Source organism: Polyodon spathula, chromosome 19 (assembly GCF_017654505.1).
Source record: "Polyodon spathula isolate WHYD16114869_AA chromosome 19, ASM1765450v1, whole genome shotgun sequence".
NCBI lineage: Eukaryota > Metazoa > Chordata > Actinopteri > Acipenseriformes > Polyodontidae > Polyodon > Polyodon spathula.
In genome coordinates, this window is record NC_054552.1 from 29,664,869 (window position 1) to 29,686,924 (window position 22,056).

The 22,056-nt window shown below is 38.9% G+C and overlaps 3 protein-coding genes across 4 annotated transcripts; 1 reads left to right on the forward strand and 2 right to left on the reverse strand.

The window, feature by feature from the left end:
- Window positions 1-225: 225 nt before the first annotated feature.
- On the reverse strand, window positions 226-6,296 carry LOC121294423 (ras-like protein family member 12). Its single transcript, XM_041218097.1, has 6 exons — window positions 5,712-6,296; window positions 5,271-5,398; window positions 3,840-3,896; window positions 1,700-1,773; window positions 1,116-1,306; window positions 226-550 (listed from the first exon to the last, which is right to left on the reverse strand). Exons 1-6 carry the CDS (start codon window positions 5,729-5,731, stop codon window positions 226-228), a joined length of 795 nt encoding a protein of 264 aa, XP_041074031.1. The 5' UTR covers window positions 5,732-6,296.
- Window positions 6,297-7,659: 1,363 nt separating this feature from the next.
- Window positions 7,660-9,832, forward strand: LOC121294472 (kelch repeat and BTB domain-containing protein 13-like). Its single transcript, XM_041218192.1, has one exon. It carries the CDS (start codon window positions 7,852-7,854, stop codon window positions 9,241-9,243), a length of 1,392 nt encoding a protein of 463 aa, XP_041074126.1. The 5' UTR covers window positions 7,660-7,851; the 3' UTR covers window positions 9,244-9,832.
- A 1,581-nt stretch (window positions 9,833-11,413) lies between these two features.
- LOC121294854 (ubiquitin-associated protein 1-like) lies at window positions 11,414-21,467 on the reverse strand. Of its 2 annotated transcripts, XM_041218996.1 has the most exons (6): window positions 21,336-21,467; window positions 19,846-19,979; window positions 15,736-16,425; window positions 14,096-14,305; window positions 13,140-13,241; window positions 11,414-12,214 (listed from the first exon to the last, which is right to left on the reverse strand). In XM_041218996.1, the coding sequence occupies exons 1-6, from the start codon at window positions 21,361-21,363 to the stop codon at window positions 12,080-12,082; spliced, it is 1,299 nt and encodes a 432-aa protein (XP_041074930.1). In that variant the 5' UTR covers window positions 21,364-21,467; the 3' UTR covers window positions 11,414-12,079. The 2 variants fall into 2 exon arrangements, with proteins under 2 accessions (XP_041074930.1, XP_041074931.1); XM_041218997.1 differs by lacking the exons at window positions 19,846-19,979; window positions 21,336-21,467 and adding an exon at window positions 16,590-16,705 and having other exon boundaries at window positions 11,419-12,214.
- Window positions 21,468-22,056: the final 589 nt, after the last annotated feature.

Genomic DNA, 22,056 nt, shown 5'->3' on the forward strand with positions numbered 1-22,056 from the left:
GAAACAACATTTTCCTGAAAAATATAAAGCTTTGGCTACCTAACCACCCCTTTCATCACACACACACACACACACACGCAGTTTCCTGTGTCCATCACATCACTTCCTCCTCTTCTGCTTCAGCCCCATATGACAGGAATAGACCGTTTTGGTTGAATGTTTTGGTTTTTGGTTTGACTGTTAGCTGAACTGACAGTAAATAAAAAGCAGTCTGCGTTCAAGTGGTTAAAATATCTTGAAGCCCTTGAGCAGGGTGAGTGTTGGGGCCCTCCTCTTGCTCTGCGCTCGGGAGGACTTGACGGTGATGACTTTGGCCTGGGCGACGGAGGGCAGCTCTTTGTAGTTGGCGGGGAGGGTCGTGGCGGAAGACAGGCTCACGACCGCCTTCTCCTCGCTGATGAAGAGCGGTTGCACCGTCTCGCGCTTGACCTCGCGGGCGGCCTTGTGAAACACGCGCTGCACCGAGTCGAAGTCCAGGCAGGCCGACACCTCATAAAACAGACAGCCGTACTTGGAGGCCAACGACAGTCCGTCGGACTTGCTGACCTGTCTGAAAGGGGCAAAGCCAAACAATAGAAGAAAAGAGACCCTTTATTATCCTGCTGCCACAACACAACAAAACTATGCAGCAGGTATAACCCCCCCCCCCGGGGCTAGCCTCATATTTTATTAAGGCACATATTTGACTCTAGTTACCTGATATTAGTCCCTCTGCTTGGACAGAGTGCAACACTGGTTAAAATTTTCACTTTTCACAGCCATTTAGACATAAAGAACTGGATTTAAAACACTACTACACTACTCTGCTTTATAGGCAAGCTTTTTTTTTTTTTTTTTTTACTGTAAGTAGAGAAAGACAATTTCAGCCCATTTGAAATATGTGTGTAATCGGGCATTGCTTTGCTTTCCAAACTTGTCTAGACCAAACATGCCAGTTCAGACTCGTGGAATTAACAATATGTACACATACTTGCAATAACACACTTGACCCATTTCTTAAGTGATCTTGGATGTTATTGCTAACATTGACTTCACTTTTACAACTCGGTACAGTACAAATAAACATGTCAAATGAAAATCTTAGTAGGATTTTGTGACTTTTATTTTGCAATGACCTGTATCTTTCCATGTCCAGTTTGTTCCCCAGTAGAATCACTGGGTACTCCTGCTGCACTCCCTTAGTGTGGATGGACACAATGTCCAGGTACAGACGGCACGCTTCGAAACTCCTTCTGTTCTCAATGCTGTACACCACTATGAAGGCGTTGGCCCAGTTAAGGTAGCGTTCACAGTTCACAGGCCCATCCTACAAATGAAAACAAACCAGAGTCCTTAAATCCACCCTCTAACATGGCGAATCCCTTACTCTAATGAGTGGATACTGCGCTGGTGAAAGACATGAGTTCATGATTTAAACTTAGGGGCTCTAAAATAAAAGTCCATCATTAACTACATCTGATGTTGGAAAAATCAATTTATTATAATTAGTAGAAGCATTACATCACTTCTTTGCTATGAAGTACAGTGTGTATTTTGGGAAAACCAGCATGCCAACAAACAGTTTCTACCATAAAACCAGAACATTTAATGAGCAGGTATTTTAATGAGTACCAGTTGCTGAGCAAGCAGCTAACCCCGGCCCTGCCGAGTGAACTGTTAGAGAAGACAAAGAATTCCAGACTGTTTGTGGTTCATCTACCTGGTCCGCCGTATCCATGACTTTCAGAAGAACCAGCTGCTGATCCACAATTTCTTCTGAGGTGTAAGTATCTTCTGTAACAGACAAGGAGACATTGTTACTCTTGTGTTTTTGAGTTATGGGTCTAGTATGGACAACATAAATATGACAATCATAATAAATAAACTGTGCAACAAAATTCTAGGACTAGAAACTCCTTGGGATACTGTAGCCAACAGCTCAGCTCCGGACAATTATTCACAGTCATCGAAACAGACCAACACTTTGTATAAACTAGCATGCAGCATCCAGGAGAATGGGGTTTCCTTTCTTTAATTCTGTAATAAATGTTTTAATTTCCTTTATAAAATTTGACCACAGTATATTTGCAGTTTCCCATGGTTATATTATGCATTTACTACAGTTTGCCATGTTTTTTTAATATGTTTTAACATACCTCGCTGTGCTTTACAGTGCTTAACTAGGCTTCACCATGCTTTCACTATGGGAAACTTGTATATGGGTTGTCACAGTACTGTGCACTGCATATATATTTATGTGACTTGCGAAAAAGAGCACGCAGGTTCAATGCCTCTGTCTTAAGTTCTTGAGTCAAACTAGAGAGAAAGTAACTACCTTAGTAAAAGCAGCGGTGAGGGATTTCTAAAATTTTAAATCATTCCCTTTGGCCTTTAGAGAAAGCTGTAAAGATCATTGTAACCTTGATTCATATGATTAATTGGCAGATCCGGTATAATAATTACAAACGTTGATAAATAACTAGCTCATATCTCAACTGGGAAATAAAGCCATGTTGCCTTTCCGACCATCTTATCTTTTGAAAACTAATTACCAACAGTACACTTGAATTATTAGGCCTTTAGTCACTTCTTGGATTGTTTCCCTAATATGCTAATCTCCATAATAAATAACCGGCACTTATTTGCTTTATCCTGCGTTTGATCACATACAAATGAGTGTAATTATTCAAGATGCAAGCAAGTGGAAAAAGAATGAAAAGCCTGCGAGATACTTAGACCTTTTTGCAGACTTTTGCATCTGTTAAGCATTTTCCTGTTAGTCTTGCCAAGCTCTCCAACCCCTGCCCCAGGGAGCTGCCGGCTGAGAGCAGCACGCAATCCAGACATTAAACTCATCTTGTATCCCCATGCAGCAGTCAATCAGCGGGAAGCACAGCAAGCAAGGTGGATACAGCCAACAGGCCACCACATTCCTTGAAACCAGAGGATTAACTGATCACAGAGCAAAGCAGAATGTGAGGTTATGTAACACGTTACCTAAGCAGCCCTTTGCAATTCAGCATCTCTCACGCTGTAAACTATATTAAAGTGGAACTTTTTCTGTTTCAAACTGAAGGGATCCTGTATATGTTTTGAAACTTTCAACGAGAACAACTTTGAACTTCATTTGGGGTATTTGTGTAAATTATTTTATAGGTTGGATTTGGGAAATCTGGAATTCTCCTATAGAGTGATTTACATTTCCCTAATTCAGTCTTCTTTGTGTTGCAGTTTTCAATTTGCAAACGTTTCTTGCATTACACATTTATAGAACTCTTGTATATGCATCATAAACTACAATTGCTAGTTTTTGTTTTTGTTTTTGTTATTTTTTTAACAATTTTGAAAGCAGGAGCATTGATAGAAAACAACATTATATTGCATTTATCAGTTGTGATGTCTCTTTTGCGGTCTGGACTGTATCTTCATTTCACAGCTGGGTTGCAGGTGACGAGGTACCAAAGGTTAAAGGGTCTTGCTTACACATAACCAAACATTGCTTTGGTGTATCACCAGTTAATGCTCTTTTATCAATGAATTTGAAGAACTTCATAACTCAAGACTGAATACTTTCCCTACAAAACTTAAATATGTTATTGAGCATTCAAAACAGAAAGCAAGCTGACATCATACACTGATGCACAGATACCACACACACACACACACACACACACACACACACACATATATATATATATATATATATATATATATATATATATATATATATATATATATATATATATATATATCCTTAGAAACAAATTTAAAGACACTGAAAAAGCCTTCTAGTCAAAACACACGTAATTGAATTTTAGTTTATTTTCGTATTTCTAAATTCTTTAAAAACTGAAACCTACCCAGATTTGGATCATATTCACTGATGAATCTTTTGGTGAGAAACTTCACAGTCAAAGCTACAGGAAACAGAAAATATATCCTGTTTAGTCTTGTGTTTCAACAAACTTCATAACAGATGAAAGTGGTTTACAGTTTCAGCAATGCCAGGAAATAAACGGTTTATTAAAATATTGGCTTTAACCCTACATACACGGTAGCCTAAGTATTGGTTGTACCAAAAAACAAAAAACAAAACAAAAATTACGTTTGCAAATAGAGCAGTCACTTTAATAAGCATCTGGGGGCACCGTTAATACTGAAAGAGGGACTTCAATCAAGATTTGGTGATTTTTGTAGCTAGAAAAGGTTTATATAGCATTTTCATGTGTCCCCCAAGGATTTTGTTTTTACTAATACTGTCCTCCAGAGAGGAGTAATCAGCTTGTTAAAATGTCAAGTGCTGGGGGAGCTTTTATTTGCTTTTATTAATTTCAGAACTGAGGGATCCTGCGCAGAACCTAACCCTAGATATGGTCCGGACTACGTGATACAGCTTGTACTGGAGACACACACATTCTTAATTGATATCAAGTCGAAAAACTGGCAACCACTTCAGTGTCTTTATGCCACAACACACTCACTCTCTCTCTCTCTCTCTCTCTCTCTCTCTCTCTCTCTCTCTCTCTCTCACACACACACACACACACACACACACACACACACACACACACACACACACACACACACACACACACACACACACACACACACACACCTGAATTACTCCGTGATTGTAAGAATCTAAAGTTAGGGATCAGTACACTTCAATCACTAGATAATTAATGTGGCATTACGTACTGCTACTTAGCAATCACCGCAGATTATAGTCTATTTGGATAAATTACAGGTAGGGCTTCTGGTTTTCATTTATTATTTTCCATTTCTCTTAATTAAAAGTTGTTAAGCCATAACTGAATACCAGATTGTTTAAATTAGCGACGCGCTGCTAGAAACTAACGCAGTGGAAAATGATGCGGCGATTAGAACCAGATCGAAATGCAGGTTCAAATAACATCAGGTGAGATCAATGCACGTCGTTTGTCAACTCAATCAAGATATGAGGGTAAATACAAACAACATCCTTCAGTAACTAGTGTTTGATTAAAAAGCGAATCGGCTCAAAACATTTTTAAAGGGACATCACGTGATCAAAAATAACCCAAAAACTAGCCCTAATTACAGGGATTGTGTTGTCCACACCCGTGACTGACACTTTACCAATTTATTAAAAAGTGATACAGCTACAAAATAAACATCACTCAATAAATACACGCAATGCAAACTATTTACCAAAGTATTACTTAGCAATGTAATATGCGCACAGTAAGTGAATTAATAATAATAATAATAATAATAATAATAATAATAATAATAATAATAATAATAATTACCAGATTTTCCCGATCCTCTGCATCCTAACACTGCGATATTGCATTCATTGAGACCTCGGTCAGATATGGTAGATAAATTAACAACACTGCAAGATCTCGATTTACCAAACATGGATGACATCCTCTGCCTGAAAGGTGATATAGAGACATTACTGTGGATTCCCAAAAAGATCATTTACAGCATCAGTAAAATATAACTTCATCCACATCCGCTATATATTCATATCTGCTGTGCATTCACCAGGTGACAATCTGCGTAACAAGAAACAAATCTTTTCAAATGTATTCAGTGAATTTATTACCAGAGATATGTGTGGTATTTAGTAATTTATTTGTAATTACAACATTGTGTAAACTATGAATAACGTTATGCTCAATTAAATTAAATTTTGTGCACTCCCGTTCTAAAAAAAAAAAAAAAAGAAAAAAAAATTGTCTCACCTCTTATTTTCCTCAAACATAAGTTTCAGTGGACAAGTCTCCTCTATCTCTAAATGTGTAGCTAAACTCTTGCTGAAGCACTACTCACATTTCACAATGTTGCGTTTAAAAAAAACCTGCATCGACTCTCGGGCTTCCAACGCTTGATTTGATTTTAAGTGCTTGGTGTAAAATTCGAACCCGTCCCGTCGACTCATATGAGCAGTGATGGTGTATATTATCCGAAGATGAAGAGGAACCTCTGATTGAAGAGTCGTTTGTTCCTCCGGCCCCTCTCCAATTCTCCACAACAAAATGTTCTTCTCGGAAGGTCCTTGTATCCAGGCGGCGCAACTTGTATCTTGTCTATTTTTATTTATTTATGTTTTCTTTTTTTTTTTTTATCCACTACAAAGCATTACAAACAAGACCCATTGCAGAAACAATGCCAGACCTCGGGGAAAAAATGTGAAACACAGACTTTTGCTGGATGAATGAAAAACGTTGGCTTTGAATGAAGGATGGAAAAAAAATGAATAATTGCTGCCAAATTCCTTGTATGGAAACTACCACAGATCATTCTCATTTAAGTTTACTCAAAAATGTGACACAGCCTCCTGAAATAACAGCATCAATCGAAACAAAGTAACGTTAGCTGTACAATGCTTTATATATATATATATATATATATATATATATATATATATATATATATATATATATATATACTATATATATATATATATCAGAAGAACCTAAAGGCAGTCGGCCAAATAAATAAATAACAATCATACTTTTGTATAAAATAACCATGAAACTCTGAAAAAAGTAATTTGGGGCATTGAAATTCTATAAACAGGGTTAATTCTGAGTCATGTCTAAACAATATACTAGTGGTGTAGCTTAAACTGTAATGTAGCTATGCTATGTAGAAATAAGACACACACACACACACACACACACACACACACACACACACACACACACACACACACACACACACACACACACACACACACACACACACACACACACACACACACACACACACACACACACACACATGATCATTAAAAAATATGACAATATTCACTCGCTGAACTTTGACTCTAGTAAACAGATGTAAGGCACAGTACATTCTTCAGTGAATGTGGTTCAGTATACCCTTGCATGACCCACAAGAAATGCTTGGCGTGGGACGTTTGGAATACTGTTCAATAGTGTGTTGTGACACTTAATATATCTACTGCAAACTTAACAAAAACTATCCTGACAAGAGAACACATCGATGACTAATACTTCCAGAGTTTAATCACGAATCATGGGCTTTAACTAGTTCTTTATTGCTGTGTAGTTTCCAAATACAGTAGATACATAATGAATCACAACCCACCCTAAAACAAGACTCATTAAAATGTTGAATCAAGTAAAAAATCCAGACTAACAAGCCACATCTGGGGCACATCTGTCTTCCTCTTTTGCTTAAAACATAGTTTTGCAAAAAGAATAATGACAAAAAGAAGACAAGGTTTTATTTCTTTAATATCAGCAGATCAGAACATCTCCTCACGTAATATCAGTCTGTGATTTGATATTTATGAGCCCTGAAAACAGCAGATTTGTAGCTGCTGGAATGGTCAATGCAATGCTGTACATTCCTCAAGCCTATTCCTGTGTTGATAGGAAATGTAGGTTTTGGCAAAGTAATCATTTAACTTCAGAAATAGAGGTTAATATAAATTCTGTCTGGCATCATCTTACAAACATATACATGCATACATCTACACTACCTACCAATTAGTATTGGGACTCTTGTATTCTTGGAAGTAATGTATATGCACAGATTTACTCGCTAGTTGGTCAAGCTATATGTCCCTTTAAATCTGAGACATCTGCATGCACACATGCTGCTGCTATCTTTAGCCAGGTTCTATTTATAAAAATCAAAGCGCAGTCAGTTCAACAACACAGCTCTGTCCTCCGGGGCACGGGAAATCTTCACAATGGGAATGGATCCATCATGTTTTCACATTCTTTTCAGGTAAACACCGTTTGACTTGTTTTATTTGTCTTCCCTGTATATTGTATTTTAAAATAATAATCTGTGCAAAGACAGATAAAGTTCCTGCATTGCTCAGACTGCAACAAAAAAAAAGCATTTATGGCCACATTACATGTTAAAGTGGAAGACAGCCTTTTTGCCATTGACAAGGTCTTGCTGTCAGAGAACTGTGAGTATTTCCATGCTCTCTTTGAGTCGGGGATGCGAGAATGCCAGCAAGAGGAAATTCACCTGCTGGGGTTAAGTGCCAGAGGGTTTGATATCATGCTTAAGGTCCTGGGAGGTGAGAGGCCTGCTCTGAGCTGTGATGAAATCATTGAAGCCGTAGAATGTGCCGCGTTTTTACAAGTGAAGTCGCTTGCCAAACATCTAATTAATTTAGTTAATTCCAGTAACTGCATTGAGATGTATCACGCTGCATCCACATATGGCCTGCTGGATCTGTACCACAGATGCGCTCTGTTCATTAGGGACATGCATTCGGATTTAAAAGAAGCTTTGGAATGTCTTCCCATGGATCTTTTGGACTATGTTGACTCTCTCATTCCCAGTACATTTATCGCTGTTGGGGCCTATTCACCCACCTTTGTGCAAGATTCCTTGAGGTCTGTTTGCTATTTGGATGAAGCCAGCAAGACGTGGAAAATCTTAACTGACTTGCCAGCTGAAGCAAGCACGGCCCTGGCAGGTGTCACTGTCTTAGACAACAAACTGTACATCGTTGGAGGGGTCTATGGCGTCAGCAAGCAGGTGGTGGAGTTAAGTTTCTGTTACGATCCTGAAAGAAATTCCTGGAGTCACTTTTCCAGCCCTCAGCAGCTTCGCTACAACCTGACGTTGATGGGACTCAACGGTTACCTTTACGCAATAGGAGGAGAGTATGACAGAAGGATTATTGCGTCAGTGGAGAGATACCACGTCTCAACAGACACGTGGTCTTTTGTCTCGCACCTGCCACGCCCTGCCGCTGGGGCTGCATGTGCCCTGGCAATGGGAAGGATGTTTGTTTGCTTGTGGAAGCCAACCGACACGACAGATATTTATGAGTACGACCCTGGTAAAGATCAGTGGCTTCTCATAACGACTTTAATAAGACCTCAGAGCTATGGACACTATATGGTGGCCCATAGGGACAACCTCTACGTGATGCGGAACGGCCCCTCTGATGATTTTTTGAGATGTATGATAGACTGTTTTAATATTACCACCCTGCAATGGACGGTGATGGCCGGGCAGTACGTGAACAGCAAAGGCGCCCTGTTCACATCTGCGGTCAAGGGGGATTCTGTGTTCACAGTAAACCGAATGCTGACTCTTGTTTATTCTGTGGAAGAGAACATGTGGAAACCCAAGAAAGAAATGCAGGGCTATCAATGGTGCGGCTCCTTGCAGACATGTTTCTTGAGAGTACCAAAGAGGAGCAGTGATGACCTTCCCACTGACTGTATAATCCACACAGGTCAACAAGAGCCAGAGGATATAAAACCCTAACGGGAGCTGGACCTGAACACAGCCACAGTGTACTGTCCCATCCTCTTTCTGGTGCACCAGGGCTTCTGAAGTTCCAATACGAAACAGCATCCCTAACCAACAGGAAACACATGTTTAGAAAGGAGGTTTGGGACATCACCTGCCTGTATGAAAGACAAGACTGAAAGAGAAGAACAAAATATCAAAAACCACCATTTCAGTTAAAGCTTCTCACGCTTCAGAATAAGTAGATGGTCAGACAGGCCTCAGTCTACTTGGGTTAACCAAGGACACATGTTTCTGAAAATCACAGACGTCAGATATAAATGAAGTAGTGCAGTCTTTTTTCAAGGATGTTGCTTGTTTTCCAAACAACAACTGTTATCTCCAAAACACAATTACTTTCCTATCGATTTGTTTTCATACGTTTACAGTGGTGTACCAGAGACACTTTTGGAGTTTTTGTTTTGTAATTTGAATATAATATAAATAACCCTGTGTAGACATATTACTGAATAAGCCTATAGCAGTTTTATTAAAACCCTGTGTGAAAATTGAAGTGTCTGAAATGTTTCAATTTATTCCCCATTCCCTCCTGATTGACCTCTGAACTGTTTTGTTTTTTGTAGACGACTACAGAGGCACGTGTTTCCGACTGCTGTGCTCAGTGGCTTCTTCAGTTTTTTGTGTGTGTATTGGCTTGTGTAGACTGTTTGATACATATCTCCCTGTGCTCTCTGTGGACACGGAAACAAATGTTCCAAACACTTAGGCCTTTAAAACATCTTTCCAGTTTTGATAATCAACACCCTGTTTTATGAACCCCAGGTCCTGGAGTTGACAATACAGAGAAAATCTAATCTGATTTTGGTCGCCGGGCGTAAAGTCTTTGGTGTGTATGAGCATGGCAAACAAATGCAACTACAATTACCAGAGCACTTTGGCAACGATTCTCTTTTAATGATCAATGTGTTATGCTAGTTGGTCCCGAGGTAAAAAGTTGGAAATACACAAGCTTGCAGGTGCAAAGTGGAATTGAGAAGAGCTAGTATAGAAAAAAAAAGATGATGTTTGGTTGTGCTTCCTTGCTGCTAGTTTTTGTTTTCCGTTATGGCAAAAACTAAATGGTCCAAGGGCCTGGTTAGCTGGTCAGTTGTGTTTCCTTCATTGCACTACCAGTCTGCTGTTTTCATTTCCTAGACCTGTCCGTAGGTTCGCAATAACATAGAGTCTAAAGTGCGAGAGCTTTGACCTGTAGGAGTTCTTGCATTTTATGTACTGTACATTTCTTTGCTAATAAATCCCTTGCAGGAGAAGGAATGTAACCTTAATTATAAACATGTTTTTATTCTCTCTTATTACATTAACTAACAAGCAAGCTAATAAATCCTGTGCAAAAAAATTCCATCTGCCAAGGAAAATATGGTCAGGAGATAGCTGTTCTTCATGCAGGCTCTTTACATTCAGTGTGGGTGTGTTAATAATAGTAACAGGATAAAAGAAAAGCCATCATCGCAAGATAGAAATCTTCAATAGATTATTTGTTTTACTTCCTCAGATTTCCTTTGCAACAACACTTTTGTTAGGCATTGCATTCTGTAAATCCATCCAGCCTGTAATCCTAAACATACAGTTGGAACATTTGTGAACTTCAATAAAAGGACCAGTAAAATGTGTTATAGGAGGGATATCATCCAGAACTAGGAAACATTAAAAAGTACTGCATATTAAAAAAAAAAAAATGGAATGATTAAGTGTTGGTGCTGCATGAACCGATTATTCAAAATTAAGTGACGGTCATTGGTGGTGCTTGTGTTAGTGTACTATTCAAAGTGAAACAAGTGAAGAAACAGCTGCATTTCTTTAGACTCTGTGGAGAACAGCAATCCACACCAATCCTAGCAGCTCTACCTTCACTTGTGTCAGTTTGAATGTTAAATTAGCACAATCAACACCAAGGTACCTGATTGTTATTACCGGATTTCTGTGAAGATCTCGACCAAATAATTGAATAATTGCTTTGTTCAGCTCCATTAAGTTTCTTTTAGTATTTCTAAAAGTATAGGGGTAACATGACACCTCAGTTCTTTAAGCCACAGTATTCATACTGATGGATTCAAACCACTCTGCAGGTGTCAAATATTTGCAAGTGACTATAGGAAAAAAAACATGCTTGCCAAGCACTCCAGTTTCCAGCTAGTAAAACAAACACACTAAATGGAGAGTAAAGGATTTATTTGATTCATATAACAATGATCACAGTATAATACACTGAGTCAATGTCCCATTACATTCAATTTCAGTAATAATACATTTCATACAAAAACAAATTCACACTTTTAAATTCAAAGTGAACATATTATGATCAAACTGAAGCGGATTGTCAAAACCTGGAATGGGTGAAACTGCTATGCATTAGGAGTCAGATTTCTACCCCTGTACAGTACCAGCGTTTAATCAGTAACAATCATGAATCATGATGAGGCGTACAATGGCAAGTTATAGCATACAGCAGTATGACGCAAGACTGGAATACTAAATTAGCACTACAGTAACCCTTCGGTTAATTTGATACACAAAATGAATAATAATAATAATATAATAATAATAATAACAGCAATCAATAAATAAGTATCTGTGGGCTATAAATCTCAGGAGAGTTTACAAGAAAAAGACTTTGTAATCCCCTGTGAAGTGCGAGCTTTTATTTAAAAAAACAAAAAAAAACATTTTAACTAAAAGAAAAGGGCTGACACAGAAAAAAACAGCACATAAAGCATGTGAATAATAGTGGTAATGTAACCCATTTGGGGCTATGGTTTCATTTGCTGGTAGTGCTGCATGCAGTTTGACTGAATTATTCCACACGCATCATGAGTTCCTCCAGGGCTCGCTCCCTGTGGTTTTCATGAACCAGCAGGACCTCCTTGATTTCGTTCTGCTGAAACCCCATCTCATGAAACTGAGTCAACAGATTCAAGAACTCGGCAGCCTGCAACAACAGAAGAAATAAAGTGAATGAAATTCGGATGAAATGCACAGTAACCCGTTTAGTTTCCCGGATAACACAATATTTACACAGCGATAAAACCGAGACAAAGGTACGCTTCTTGGAAATGTTAATCTTGAATTAATTTTGATGAAATGCTTTTCATAATTTGGAACAGAACGACTTGGAATCTGGAGCATTCTGAACAAGACACATTGCCTTGTTATTCTAGGTTAAGATTAAAATTACTCCAATAAATCTTTTTTTTTTCTTTTTAAACATTGCAATTTCTTATAATCATAGCCTTTATTATTTAGCCCTTCTGGTGCGTTACTCATAATTGAAATGCATTTCTAAGCTACGTAAGCGAATAGGGTTACAGGACTTGAATATGTCCCTAAGGGGTCCCTGCTTATCTTAATTAGTTTGGATACTGTATAGTGGAAATGGCCAGTGACTGAGGTACTGTAATTATTAAAATGACTGGTTTTAGTAGAAATAATGCTTTACCAATTAATAGCTTTCTGTATATTTGTAAAACATTTCCAAGAGTAAGTGGAAATCCCTCCCCAACCAAAAAAAGAAAAATATCACTAAATACTCTATTTCTTTTTGTTCTTATCTGTTTAATTAATTTACCTCATATAGCTCATATCCTGATAATATATTAAATCTGGGTATACCCAAGTAAAACCCAAATACAAAAAAAATATTTAGTACTTTTAAAAACACAACTACAAGTCATGTCAACATTTAAAATGCTCCCTTTTCTTAGCAGTTTGGTCCAGTCCAGGTTTTGCTCCGAGCTTATTTAATTAGGCTGTTAGCTGAACTTGGAATGACCCAAAAAACTGCATGAAGGGAAGCGTATTTCCATCCCTGCAATTCCACAGGGATGAGACGGTCCCATTAAAAGACTCAGGCTGACCTTTGTCTCGCTGTACTGAAACATTTCCAGGGCCTCCTCCACCTGCACCTCTTCATAGCCCTGCTTGCACAGCCGGTCACAGGCGACGAGGTAACCAAGGATCTAAAGAGAGGTGACAGGGGTTCCTTACTGCATGGCAAGATGAGCTTTCTGTTGAAGAGGGAATGACTCTTCCTCTGCTGAATACATTCTTGAAAAGAGAACTTTTAAAAGCAATAAATACATACGGGTTCACGTGTCTGTAAATTGAATTGTAAGCGATATTAACTTTTGCTTCAGGGCACCACCTCCACACTACATAGTTTCTTGCCATTTCTGTGAACACAATTATTTAGTAAATTAAAAAATGTACAAAAGTGAGAGCAGCACAATGTCTTCTGATAGTTTGCTGCTGGCAGGGCCATCGGGAATACAGCATGTGAACATTCACCATCTAAAGGACTGACTTTCCAACTGAGTCATTTGGACTCGGAGGAACTGCTGGGTTAAGCTGAGAACAGATAATAAATCCCAGATTCTGGAAAGAAGAGCCATTATTAATAATATTTCACACAAGCACCCTGCGTCAAATGTGGCTTAGCAGCCAAGGGGATCAATGCAGCAAACACTAAACCACTGGACAATAAGACACACACAGCGGAAGAAAATAATCCATTAAGTTGCAATTTCTTTGACTAGCAATGCCACCTTCACATGACCTAGCAACAGCTCTTTAATCACTAACATTAGAACACAGCAGAAATGAGCATTTTCCAAGAAGTGGCTTGGGCTAAATCCAATGCAACTGTAATGTGTCAACTGTCCACAAGGTGGCGAAAGAATCATTAAAACAAAGACAAGGGTTTATTCAGCTGAAACCCAGTCTAATGTCACCATAGACAAAAAGGTGAATTCAAGACCATGTGCTCTGTTATACAGCGCTTTCAGTGCTTAATAAAGACTATAATGTTCCAAACCTGGTCAGGGCTCTGTTTCCCAATCTTCTGGAGAGCCCAGATGGCCGCATGCATGGGATAGCCCTGACCAATGACGGGCTCCAGCAGGTCTCGCTCCTCCTGGCTGAGAGCCAGCAGCAGGTCCGCTGAGGAGTCTGGGTAAAATGTGTGGGAACTGAGGGGTCGAGAGGCAGAGGGAGGGGGCGGGAGGCAGGAATAAGGGCTCAGGGACTGTAAAGCAAACAGAACAGGAAACCTTCAGTGAACCAGTGAACCCAGAACAGAGCGTGTGTTGTACTGGGACTTGGCAAGATACAAGCCTGTGTTGATTGAACTTTGATGTTTCTTCCCTTTCTGAATTGAACTGAGTTTCAGTCCTTATAGTGGTATCAGGCTGTTTCATAAGTCCCTGTTGCAGTGCACTTTATATAATACAATGTATCTTTCAAAACTGCATTGTGTTGAGTTTTACTTATTAATAAAACTTCACATATGCTTATGCCTGCTTTTGATGTTGTGTTATTTTCCTGTTTTCTTATATTATATATTATGCATTTGTATAATATTCTTACAGTACAATTATGTAAATAAAACTTCATTGCGTAGCAGTTTTACTCATGCCAGGTTTTACTACAGGCCTGATTCTCTACAGTGTATAGGTTACAAGCACAGGTTAGTCTTATTAAACTCGTAGTAAAACCAGGAATAGATCAACTGACGATATGATATGAGTGCTAGTTCCCCTCCCTGTAGGTTCATGTAGTGTTTCACAAATGTTTTATGTTGCTGTAATGCAACGACATATAACAATGATTTAACTGTGTTACTAAAGACACATCATAACAAATAGTATTTTAATATTATATATTATATATATATATATATATGTATATACAGAGTTTATTGACACAAACTTTACTGCTGTTTCTAATGACGAAACTGCAGAAAGTTCTTATTGTTGCAGCTCCAGAAAAGTTTATTGAAAATAGAAATGAGCTAGTGATGTTTCACTAGAGCCATACAATGGAATGATCCACTAGTGAAGATCACACATAGGAAATCACAGACATATATATATATATATATATATATATATATATATATATATATATATATATATATATATATATATATATATATATATATATATATATATATATATATATATATATATATATGCTGATAAAAGTATAAATGATAAAAGTATAGGGAAGCCAGATAAACTGTAAAATTGATCGTGTTATTTTATTTTTTTTGTTATATTGTTCTGCTAATGTAAAATCACCTCCTTATCACTGCTTGTACCATTCCCCTGAGTATTTTTAGATCTGGTCCATTTATAGTCAGGTTGGCAAAGAGTACAGTACTAACCCTTGGCATACAATAATCCCCTGCAGACCTAGTTTAGTCTTTCCAAGAATGACACCGTTCAACCCGAGAACTTAAACTTTAACCCTAAACTCAGTGCTTATTGTCTATCCCATAATACTGTACTATGCAGAGGAAAAGACTTCAAACTTAACATTCGCCAGTTACTCATATGAGAACCTGCCTGCCTTTGGGTGGTTGGGCATTCAGCTGTTTTTGGTTAAAATATTTTTTTTTAAAAACTGGACTAGCAAAACTCTTCCTCATATTTCCCTTAAAGTTTGGATCCTTACCGGGTGTGTGGGTTTATGGTTCCTGATTGCAGGAATATGACCGGCAGTGGCAGGCCTGGGCTGGAGGTGTGCTGATAGCGGGGACGATGGAGGCTGTGGGGTGGGAAACCCCAGAGAAGAATTGCGGCCGCAGTGACACAGTTGGAGGTGCCTCCTCTTGGGTCTCCTCAGGTTCTGGCACAGAGGACTGCTCACCCGCTGTCTCTCCAACACCTCCAAGTCATGATACGAGGACGGCTGTAAATACAGGGAGTTCCTCCTTTGTCTTGGTGAGTTGGTGGGAGACTGGTGGCTTAACAGGAACGGAGAGGAACCGGGTCTGAAATCTTTCAGCCCCTGAAACTGGCACCCGTCTTTCAGCACCGGGAACCTGCTCCTCCGTGCCGACTCGTAAGACGATGGCCTGATGGACAGTTCCTCCCGGTCGTCGGACGAGGAGCGCTCGTCATCGTCAGAGTAGCCACCGTCGCTCTCGGAGTCCGATATCACTAACTTGGCCCTGGGGGGGCCCAGGTTACAATCCGCTGCACTTAAACTCCTGCTCCTTCGCCTCGGTGCCTCAGCAGGGCTCCAGCACGTCCCTTCATCGGTGGTGGAGAACACCATCCAGTAGGGTGGACAGGATGGCATGGTCTTAGGTGCGCTCCTCTCTGCCCACTGCAGCACCCACCTCTCCTGGATGAACTCATACTGCAAGAGAGAACCACAGCAGGCAATAAGGATGCTGCCCTTACTTTTATATTCGCATCTCAAGCTGCCCTTGTCCTCCTCAATGGGACGGGAAATGTAACAAGATGCAATTCTCTCCTACTGCCTTTGTAAACACAGTTAAACACCTGTCTGGGTGGACCTACCAATCGTGCCCACTCTGAATAATCAGTATGCTTATAACTGCCTCCCGGGGGGGTCAATATAGACTGGTGAGCCTACACAAGCGGTCTTTAAACCGTTTCTAAGTATTGATAGATTCAGTTATAGTCAGTCCTGCCCTTGATAAACATGCCCTTGTATAGAATCATGTTCGCATGTGAATCTCATGGCAGTCACTTGAGCAACGTGACGCAAGATCAGCAAAAGCAGTTTATTTTAAGTCTGAAGATAAAGGGCAGTAAGTCTGTAGCACAGCAGCTGGTGCGTGTTATTGATGGATTAGAGAGAGATCTGATACCAGCTGTCTGCCCCTGCTAAATCTGCTACTTCGATTTTTCTACCGCTTTCTAAAAAAACACACAGAGCCCAAACAAGACTGAGTGCAACTCGAATGGAACACTTGCATCTGAGCTTGATAAATAAATAGGACACGTATCTGGCATCTGAAACTGGCTTTTAAATAAGCTGCATTAACTGCAGGTGCATACCAGCACTTAGTGTCTAGGTTTCTGGTAGCTATAGAGAGCCTCCATATACTTTTCTGGCGCATATAATAACATTTTCTTAAGTCTTACCAACACTTTCTCCCTTAGAAACTGCAAAACTAACAAGAATGTGTGCTTCAGTTGCATGGTGGGTAACAAGGATTCAGGACTACCCTCACAGGTCTTAAAGGACCTGCTTTTTGACAGATGGAACAAGGGAAGTTATTCATGTATGGACATTATAGGGTCTGACCCTTTCAGTCAATTGTAATGAGGATTTAAATACATCCAATGCATCCTTAAACAAAAGTGTAGCCAGGTTACATTATAATATTGTATTTAGCAAAATGTTTTGCAGAATTTATTTGTTCCCTCTAAATCATCAGCATGCAGCTCATTTTAAACAGATGAACGAATTGAATGCCTCCCTCCCCCCTCTCTCAGAGATGAATCCAACACATCCCCTCTCCCCCAGAGATGAATCCAACACATCCCCTCTCCCCTAGAGATGAATCCAACACATCCCCTCTCCCCTAGAGATGAATCCAACACATCCCCTCTCCCCTAGAGATGAATCCAACACATTCTCTTGAGACATACACATTCATTTTTTATGAGTCGTGGTGTTGTCTGCTCATTCTCATGGCTAGAAGGTTAGACCGGTTTCTAGCACTTCTCTCAAAACAAGACTGTGCTGAGGCAAAAACTGCCTTATTATAGTTGGACCGGACAGGAATGTATGATATTCAAAACTTTCCACAGTCTCTCAGTCACAGGGATGTAAACAAATGAATCACGAATGGGTTTATTTCCATATATGGAACTTTTATAGCTTCAGCACAATTTAATTAACTCCTGGGGCTAAACGGGAGAAGGAGTAGTTGGCTGCAGGATGACAGTGAATATTTGTTGGATAAACAGATTGTACCATGTCACCAGAGCGCATGCAGTGCGGTGCTGCACTGCCACCTCATGCTCGGGGCTGGTCAAAGAATAACAGAACACGCAATCATTATTCATACCGCCGCTATCTCGGGACTTGCAAGCTTGTATCCACACAAGGCTAAAATTGTGGGTGTAATGGAAGAATAGAGAGCAGCCCTGTGATCTGCATTATTACCCAGTTTTGTGTCTCAACTCAATCAAACCTCCAGACCAAAGACATGCCCTGGACTGAACTCACACCTGCTCTAGTGAACATGCCAAACTATTTTCTTGTGCAGACATTCTATAAGCTCTTTAGTTGGAAACATGTGTATACTAACCCCTCTGGAAAATGGGATTTTTATGCTGCCATTAAAAAAAAAAAAAAGAGAAACAAGATTTTTATTTATTTATTTGTTTTTTTTAAGTACTTTTTATTCTGAGTGAATCCTGAAGAGTTAGTTCATCAGCCTTGCATTTTTAATACTGGGATCAGGAGCTCAATTGAAAACATGTCCAATTAGGGTTTGTTCAGCTGGATAGGGTCTATCAGTGCCAACTTTATTATACATTTGCTTATTCTTCACTTGTTTTACAACAGCTCTGTTCTGTTCTAAAGTATGAATTATGACCTTTAAGGAGGTAGCTTGAAAGACAGACAGCTGCATTATTTTATTTATTTTTATTTATTTTTTACAGAGATGCAAATACAAATGCCAAAGTTATAAAAATGCCGTTCTGTGTTCCAATAAAAAGTATTGTTAAACACACTACTTAAAGCATTCTCACAGTGTTCTGCAATCTTAATAACCCTGCATTGGATGCATGAGACCAAACCACAAAGAAATGCCATGGCGCTATATTCATATTATACATTATTATAATAATATAGAAGACTAGAAATACTAAAAGAAACTTAATAAATGAAGTGTTATGTTTCATTTATTATTTCTAAATTTAGCACTTGAGTGCTTCATAGTTTTGGGTAATATATACACATATTATATTTATTTTATAGATAGATAGACAGACAGATAGATATAGTAAGGTGGCAGGGGGAGGGTTAGATTCCTCCCTGCCTAAAACACATGTGAAAATGCACATTGTTCATTTATTGCTTTCATTTAATTGTTTTATTGTTAATTATCCCCTGCACCTGGCAATCATTGTAAATTAGAGCCAGGTGCAGGGTATTTAAGGAAAGCAGTCAGTTCGCTCAGAAGAGTGTGGCTGTAGAGTGAGGAGCTTGGTGCTATGGTGAGGTAAAAAACTTACATTTTGGTTTTTATAAGAATCTGTATTAGAGTTTGTTTTGGGTTACATGTCAGGTAAGCAGCTTAGCTGTCCTGCGTGTCAGTCAGGGACCTGCAGATGTTTAGTTAGTGCTCAATGAGAGCTAGGTGTTTTGTTTGGTTTTTGTTGGTTGGTTTGATTTATTTTTTAATAAAAGTGAGCGAAAGCGTTTTTAAAATTTAAGTTTTTATTTCTGGATCACATTCTTAAAGGGGCACGAACCCGCACTATGGCCAGCCTGTTCACACTAATATAGATATAATTTATCTATAGATATGATTTTTTTTTTTTTTTTCGGTCTCAGTTTGTATTAAATGGATTACATAATAGTTTCTATTTAATGGCAGTAACTTCATATTAAGAATCTAGACTGTTAATCTTCCTTAATTATATAATACAGGAGTAAGATTTCAACCAACTTGAGGTCAGAGCTTGTATCTAGGCTCCCTATGCCCTGTTATATATATCTATTTGTTTCTGTTGTTCATCAGCTTGATCGATACTAAATAACACTGCATTGCCGGGGTCGATGACTCACTTGTGTTGCATCCAATATGTTGAGGAAGTCGGGGATATTCAGATCTGGAGGAGTGACCGCCTCCATCTCCTTTGATTCTTCTCTTCCAGCAGGGATCTTGAAAGGTACCTCATCCAACCAGTTCATTGTTCCTCCTGAGGAGGGTTTTCAGGCTTTGTTAGAAACAGCAGACCAAAAGGCACATCGTAAAATATTTAGCGAATTACAATAACCTGGAAATACCAGCCCAAACATGGTCATTAATACCTTCAATTCTTTGCATACATGCAGTTAAAGCTTTTATTAATAGGGTTATGCTGGCCACTTGGCAACAGCAACATTATCAAAAAGCATGTTTTCAATATTACTACACCATATGAGGTATGCTAATGTATGACGTGCCGTCTTGAAATGAATACTACATTGGTGTGAATAACTCTTTTTGCTCTGAGTTTTGCTGCTTTTTCGCTTTTATTCATTCTGCTCTTCATGAAAGATGCTGACATGGCATCACTGTAGTCGTACTGAACTCTGTGCTGTGGACTACTGTCCACAAAGGAACAAAACTGACCAAGCAACTCGAGCGGCATTAACCGTAGAGTAGCTTCACCAACCAAAAACACTGATTACTGTACATAAACCTGTCTGCTAATAGGCCTAGGAAGTACTTGCACTGAACGGGACTCTGTCTCTCCAGCCTGACTGAAAAGAGAACAGAAGCTTTTTCAGCACAAGTGCTTGTTGGTCTGGCTTTGTAATAAACACCTACTTAGCTGCTTGAGAACCATGATCAGCAAACACCTGCGTCTTCAAACCACCTGGCTGTGTAACCTGACGTGGCACACCGCAGCACAGTGGCGTGCTCACCCTGCTGTTTGTTACATTTTCCAGCAGGTGGTCTGTAAATACACGCAGTACAGCAATGCCATAAACAACAGCTATTCCGTTCACTTTTAAACCACTGACTTAACTTTGAAACATGAAAATGACTATTTAAATATTTTTGGAGTTACAAGCCCCTTTAACGCAAGCTTGTATGTCCAGTGATTAACTTCATTTTCATCATTAATTTAAAAGTCAAGACAGGATGCTAGAGAGAACTCTTCAACAAGAAGCCTCCAGGTACTGTACAGGGCCATTAGGAGCAAAGGGATAGAATCCTAGAACAGTTTATATCACTGAACTTTCCATTCTCTCATTTGTTTAAATAACAATACTTGTCCCACTTGATATGCACTTACATGAGATGACAAAAGACATTCCCATCCTAAAGTGGGAGAATGTATCGCAGAGTAATCTAATGTCATTTGTAAACAATAGGCATTTCATTTTCGCAACTTAAGTTCTTATGGTCAGATAGTGAAATAGTCTAAAACAGATACTTTTTGTTATTCAGCAAAAAAAAAATTATATGAATTATTGAAATAAACCCAGTATTGTTCAATGTTAAAGATATACATCTTACACGACAAATTAGTTGTTTGAGCTCATAAAAGATTAAGTAATCTTACGTGTGTCTTGTCTGGAAACAGAATTCATAGATGCCCCACAGATACTTATTTCTTCAATTATGGAAATGCTCTGTACAATAAGATCATGTTTTAAACAGCAGTTTATGGTTGAGAAAGGTATTTCAGTAACAGTAAGAGAACTAGAAATCTGATAAACAAATAAGAATAAAATCCAATCTAAAAAGACTTGCCTGTAGGATCCTATAATGGAGCGCCTTGTTCTTGATTCAGCTGCGATGTTCAGATCTTGTTGCTTTGTTTTCTTTCTTGGCGGACGTGCTAATAAATGCTAATTCCTCTTGAACTGTTAATCCACTGACATAACAGGAGATCCAGCATCATCTTCATGGCAGCTGAAGCACATGCAAACAGGCAAGATTCCACGTGGACTTGCATCACTACATTAGCTGCTGTGTGTAAATAAAACATTTCAATTGCAGACAAAAAAGAAATGCAACAAATACTGTATGTGTCAATACACCTATAAATCAAAATTGCAATGTTCATTTTCTTTCTGCTGTTGAATTTCTCAGTTTAGTCCAATGTCTTGTTTTGTTAATGGCTTGCTTGGAAAGCAGGTGAACTTTGTCAACTGCACTTGGAAAAACAGCTAGAAGATCCTAAACAGACAGGAGCCATCTGAGTCAAGAGAAACAGTTGTTCCAGCACAATTTTCTATTGGCCAAATATGTAGATAAAAAGGGAAGAAAAATACTTGCTG